We start from the raw sequence: 6,048 nt of genomic DNA on the forward strand, positions 1-6,048 counted from the left end.
TTAACTCAGTCCTCCCCACAGCCCTGTGAGGTAGTGACAGAGGCCGCACCTCCTGGGTCTTCTTGACAGACCTAGAGCATATGCCTGGAATTCAGGCGATTCCATTTTTGAGTAAAGAATTTCCCCCTTAAAATGTGAATGAACCCTGTAGATGTGAAAGGTGAGTTTACTTATTTATACTTCAAGATGAATTATCAAATGCCTTCTAATCTTGTGGGTTTCATGCATGTTAAAGGAGGAACATCGCAAATAGAGAGGTGGAGGGAATGCTTAAGGACATAATCGCAGTTTGAACTAACTTTGTTCCGGGGTTTACACTTATCCTGTGCCCAGGTTTCCCCCTGAGGTCCGCCCATATCCTTTATCTGCAGATTGTACTCACCTGTGTACAGGACTGAACTAGTAAACTAACTTAATTCACAATGAAAAAGAAACCAATAGATCTCCTTTTGGAGCTATATTATTCTTTTAACATAGTAAGAAAGTGGTAGGAGGAAGCATTGTAAAGTCAAACTATGTAACATTAAAGCCGAATCCTGTTTTCACCTCTGCTGATGTTGGCCTTGGGCTTGTCATTAAAGATGTGACCCATCTCCTCTCAGCTCTGAGTGTGAGGCAGTATCATCGCTTATCAAGGGTGGTTAGACAGGTGCCTGCAAACCAGTGCTTCCTCAGCCAGTGCAGAGAGCAGGAGGTTTTGCTTTGTTACGATGTTCGTCAGTCCTTGGGGTTTGTAGAAATTCCCTTTCAATAGGAACAATAAAGCATTTACCCAGCCCCTTGAATGTTGCAGAAATGTGTTTTTTCTGGAGAAATTGTTAGCAGCTGCCAGCTGAAAGAGCACTAGCTGCAGTCTGTATTCTCACTTGCAATGGGTGCGTGCAGAGGGGGGACTGTCTGTGAGAGCAGCACTGAACGTGGTCAGGACTGTAGTTTGGAGAGAAACACATCCTGCCCAGCTCAAGACTTTGTCATCTAGAACAAGCTCTTGTGTTAGAAGCCAACTTGCACCAAGACATTTCTGCACATAACCTAAATGGCTTAACAATTACCTTTTTAAAAAAATTTTTATTTTTAATCCTAACCTGAGGGGAATGTGTTATTGATTTTTAGGGAGAGAGAGTGGAAGGGGGGCATCAATGTAAGATAACATCAATCAGCTGCTTCCTATACACACCTCAGCTGGGGGCTTGAACCCACAACCCAGGCAGGCGCCCTGACTGGGAATAGAACCAGCAACCCTTTGGTTCGCAGGCCGGCACTCAATCCACTGAGCCACACCAGCCAGGGTGACAGTCACTATTCTTAATGCCTCCTAATTGCTATTGCAGCCTGAACAGGACTCAGGATTTGAGTATTTTATGTATTAATTCAAGGTGTGGGGGCTTCTTTTTGAAGTTTTATATCTTTTCATTAAAAAAAAAATTTGTGATTATTAATAGGACCAATGTTTAGGGGAGGAAATCTTCTCTGAATAAGAATATAAAACTGAGAACCCTTATCACTATTTTGAGGACCATCTTTAGCATCTTCTGCCAGTGTGCCCAGGCATGCGTGTCTGCATCAATGGATACATGTCCTTCATCTTTATAGTATTGTCTTTAGGTTTTTATGCTAGGTCCGAGGAGCCCTCTCTCCCTTCCCCTCCTTTCCCCATACCCAGCAGTAGCTTATGTCTTAACAGAGGAGAATAGAGACCAACATCAGCTCCTTATAATATCTTCTGGGGAGTATCGATTGGCACTCACATGTTAGAAGGAGGTTGTCTGAAATGTAGATGTTTCGTGTTACAAAAGGTGACTCATCCTTTTCTATGACATTTTTTATAGTTAGGTTGTAGAAGTAGTTCAGCTTAAACTTTTTTCCTGTCTGGATCTGATTTGGGACTTGTGTGTATTCATTATATAGAATATTGTTACAGATAAAAATACTGAGTTTTTACTCATAACCCTTAGTTTGAGAAGGCCAATTTGGACCACTAATAGTGATTGTAAAACCATCTACGTTACATAGAAAAATGTCTTGGCCCAAGTTAAAGGATACTAATTTCTAGTGTTGTGTTGCTGAAACAAAACTAACATGTGTATCTATGCAAGACTAATTAAAACAATATTAAACAGCAGACAAGCCCTGTACCTCCCTTTGCTCTGGCGAAGTGAGGGCTGAGGAGGTGAGTCACTAATTCCTTAGTCTCCTCAGCACCTGCTCCTTTTTGTTGTAAATGGCAGTGCAGAAAGTGATCGTGAAGCTTGGCATTTGATTTGCTGAAGGGTCTGAGGGTTTCTCATTGAGATCATAATAGGAACAGTGACTTTCTTTTTAATGTGTTAACAAGAGGACTGCTACTTTGACAACTACAAAATAATATTCTATCTTCATGTCTTGAAGGAAACATGGGGGAAAAAAAAGATAACTTTATTTTTAATGCTATTTCACACCTCCTAGATGAGCACAATGCCTGGACTCCCTACCCGGCCCTGTTTCTATGACATTGATTTGGACCCTAAAACCGAGCAGGTTAATGGGCTCTTCTAAACAGGTAAGTTGTTTCTGGCAAGCGTTTTGTCTTTTTCTTTATGAAACATATTTATGAATTATAGGACTCCAACTAAAGTGATGTCTTTTCAGACATCACTGGGGGAGAGGAGCAGTACTGAGAGCTGGTGGTAACCAATGAAGGAAGCATTTGTATTTTAACACATTTTTGGAGGAAGAGCACAGCTTGTCACAGGTTGGCAGTGAGGGGAGAAAGCCACCGCCTCGTGAGTGAACTAAGGGGGGTCTGCAGCGGAAGTAAGACCTCCCAGCTGGAGCCAGGGCACTCTGGGTTCCGAGCTGATGGCACACAGGAGACAAGAGCAGCTGGATCTGTGTACTCTGCATAGACAGTTAGCAGGTAGGAGCTGAGTAAACATCCTAGAAAGTAGAAAAGAGAAGGAAACAACCAGAGCAATTCTTGGGTCTTAAGTGAAAGGCCCCAAGTACTCATCACAATGAATGAGCCATCTCTAGACATATCCAGTTGAAATTTCAAAAACATCAGTGATGAAAATCCTAAAAATCCTCCAGAGAATGGCTTGTCTATGAACAAACAAGAATTAGATTGAACCAACCTGTCTTATCAGGAAGTAGAGGCCCTTTAGACAATGAAGGGGAACACCATCCAAGCTCACAGAGAAGGATGGCTTGCCACCTGTGTTCAGCCTTGCCAAGTCTCTCCAGACACTTGCAGGCACATACTAGTTCCCCACCCCACATGCCTTCCTAGGAAGGGATTCATCAATGCACTCCAGCAAATGAGAAATAAACCAAGAAAAAAGAAGACACGGCCACTTGATTTCACTTGTATGTGAATCTAATGAACAAAATAAACAAACAAAACAGAGACAGACTCATAGATAGAGAACAGACTGACAGCTATCAGAGGGGAGGGGGGTGGTGGGGCTGGGTAAGAAAGGTGAAGGGATTAAGCAAAAACAAAAAGAAAAACACTTCAGACACAGACAACAGTGCGGTTATTACCAGAGGGCAAGGGGGGTGCAGGGAAGCAAGGGAGGGTAAATGGTGATGGAAGGAGAGTTGACTTGGGGTGGCGCACACACAATACAATATACAGGTGATGTATTTGTAGAATTGTACACCTGAAACCTATAATATGTAATTTGATTAGCCAATGTCAGCCCAATAAATTCAATTTAAAATAATAAAAACTGGGGCACAAAACAAGTCTTAATAAATTTAAGACTAAAATCATATCAAGCATCTTCTCTGACCATAATGCTATGAAACTAGAAGTCAAACACAACACTGAAAAACATGCAAAGACATGGAATCGAAATAACATGTTATTAAAAAATAATAATAAAAACTGGAAAAAGAAGCCATGGTTCTCAGGAAACTGAATCCTGATCTAGACAGTAATGAAGGGGAGTCCTGACAAGTGCAAGTGACCTAGAGTTATAAACCCAGGGTGGAACGGGAGGAGGGAGGGTTGAGAAAGACTAGAAAGAGCTAGAAAGGACAAGGGTACCAAAGGGTAATAATGCAACACAAGAACCCTCACATTGTTTAAGAAAGTAAAGGTCCAGGGGGAAGCACACTGATCATCACCTAAGCACCTGTGAGGATGGTTGCTCGCAGAAGCACCTCTGCCTACGTAGAAGAGAGTCTGTGCTTGATGTTGGGGGATGGACACTGAGGAGGGCATGTGTGAATTTGGAAAAGGCAAATCAATCGTGATGGTACTCTGGGGGCAGAAGGCAGCAGGGCCGTGGGTAAAGAGCCCCAGCTCCTGCGTGCGTTGTGTGCTGCCTGGCACGTTGCACACACTCAGTGGCGGTGTTGGTTCCTGTTCCTCAGCATCATTCAGGCCCTGTCTGCACAGAGTAACTGTTTCTCTCTCTCTCTTTTTTTTAATGTTCTTTTTTTTTAATGCCTGGCCTAGCCTGGAACAGTATTCACGTTGCTATAATGTACTTGCCGAGCATTGTTTCCAGCCTATGGATAGGCCCTAGAAGAGTTGTGGGAAAGGATGTGAACAGCTTTGGCAACACGAGAGGGTGTTGCTGTAGCGTGGAAGGGAAGAGGAGACATTCCAGCAGGAAGAGAGAACATTGCTGTTTTTTTTTTTCCTTCCAGATTGTCCATCTTCAGGAATCTACTTTGAAAGTTAGGCCCGTGTATATTCAGGCCCAATGTCAGGAGTGTGGGGAAGTCGAGAGAAAGCAGCCCCTGGCCTGAAGATCTTCTGAAAGAAATAGTGGAGTTTCCCCGAAAGCCTCTCCTTGGTCTTAATTCCCATCATGTCTAAATTAACATAAATCATGCATACATCTGTTTACTTTGCTGAAATTTCGCAGAATAAAAGAAAATAATTTTGCTATCTCGGTGTTTAAAAATAAATTGTAGCATTAACAGGCTGCTGCCGTATCTCTGCCATCTTGTGGGAACCCATTTGCCCAGTGTGTCCCTGGGACCAAGGAAGCAAGTTGCAGTGTACACTTTATGATACTGTTTTGTGTAAAGGGGAAAACGGTGCATGCTTGTCTGTTTCTGGGAGGACACCGCTCAGGAGAAGCAGGGTGTGGAGGATGTACCCTTTCGTCATAACCTTTCTAGTTCGTTTCTTTTTTATCCCTGGGATAATATTGCTCATACAGTAATATTTTCCTGAACTTCCTGGAAGTCCCATTCCTGTTGCAGCTTTATGTCTGGAGTCCTCAAGGAAGGCTGGTCATAGAGCACTAAGCGGAGTTGGGCCCTTTTTGCTCTATTGGTTCAGCGAATATTTATTGAACTTTTCCACGTGCCTGGGCTCTGCTCTTCCCCACAGAATATTTATCTTCTACCTCTTCTTCCAGTTTTTCCTCCCTCTCCCCCCTTAGCTTCCTGCTTTGGATCCTTCCAGAAGATGTTGCAACTCACTGGTGTTGGCAGAGCAGTATTTTTCCTGGGGTCCTTGGTTTTATTATTTTAATCCCCTAGGTTCACATCACTGCTGTAGTGCAGTGATTTACAATACAAATCAACCGTGATGGTACTCTGGGGGCAGAAGGCAGCGGGGCCGTGCGTGCAGAGCCCCATCTCCTGCGTGCATTGTGTGCTGCCTGGCACGTTGCACACACTCAGCAGCGGTGTTGGTTCCTGTTCCTCGGCATCATTCAGGCCCTGTCTGCACAGGGTAACTGTTTCTCTTTTTTTTTAATGTTCTATAAAACTTCATCTGGAATGGGACCTCCTGGGAATTCAGTTTGTAAACTAAGCGTCTTTTGTTGGACATGACTCAAAGATCATCTTAAAGGTTTTAGGCTTCCTCATATCACCAAAAGCCATGTGGGTTTAAATCCTTAATGTTGGCAGGAATGATAAACACAGTTTATGGGAGAGGAGGTTTATAAACCGAGGATTATAATCAAAGCTCTAATGCAATAAATAATGCAAATGTTTTTACCAGGCATTGCTTGGAATGAATGGACCATCACCAATGCAAGAAATCCCTAAGTAGAAGTACAATACACCTTCGGTAAAAACTCAAATGTTGCAACTTGC

The 6,048-nt window shown here is 43.0% G+C and overlaps 1 protein-coding gene across 1 annotated transcript in view; it reads left to right on the forward strand.

The window, feature by feature from the left end:
* The window catches only part of MTHFD1 (methylenetetrahydrofolate dehydrogenase, cyclohydrolase and formyltetrahydrofolate synthetase 1), a 54,180-nt gene extending 49,410 nt beyond the window's left edge, over positions 1-4,770 (forward strand). The window contains exons 27-28 of the mRNA XM_090270975.1: positions 2,446-2,539; positions 4,639-4,770. Of these exons, the coding sequence (XP_090127101.1) occupies positions 2,446-2,535 (90 nt within the window). The 3' untranslated portion in view covers positions 2,536-2,539; positions 4,639-4,770. The remainder of the gene's footprint in view (positions 1-2,445; positions 2,540-4,638) is intronic.
* The last annotated feature ends 1,278 nt before the right edge of the window (positions 4,771-6,048 follow it).

This window comes from Furipterus horrens, unplaced genomic scaffold (assembly GCF_987537825.1).
Source record: "Furipterus horrens unplaced genomic scaffold, mFurHor1.1.pri manual_scaffold_3, whole genome shotgun sequence".
NCBI lineage: Eukaryota > Metazoa > Chordata > Mammalia > Chiroptera > Furipteridae > Furipterus > Furipterus horrens.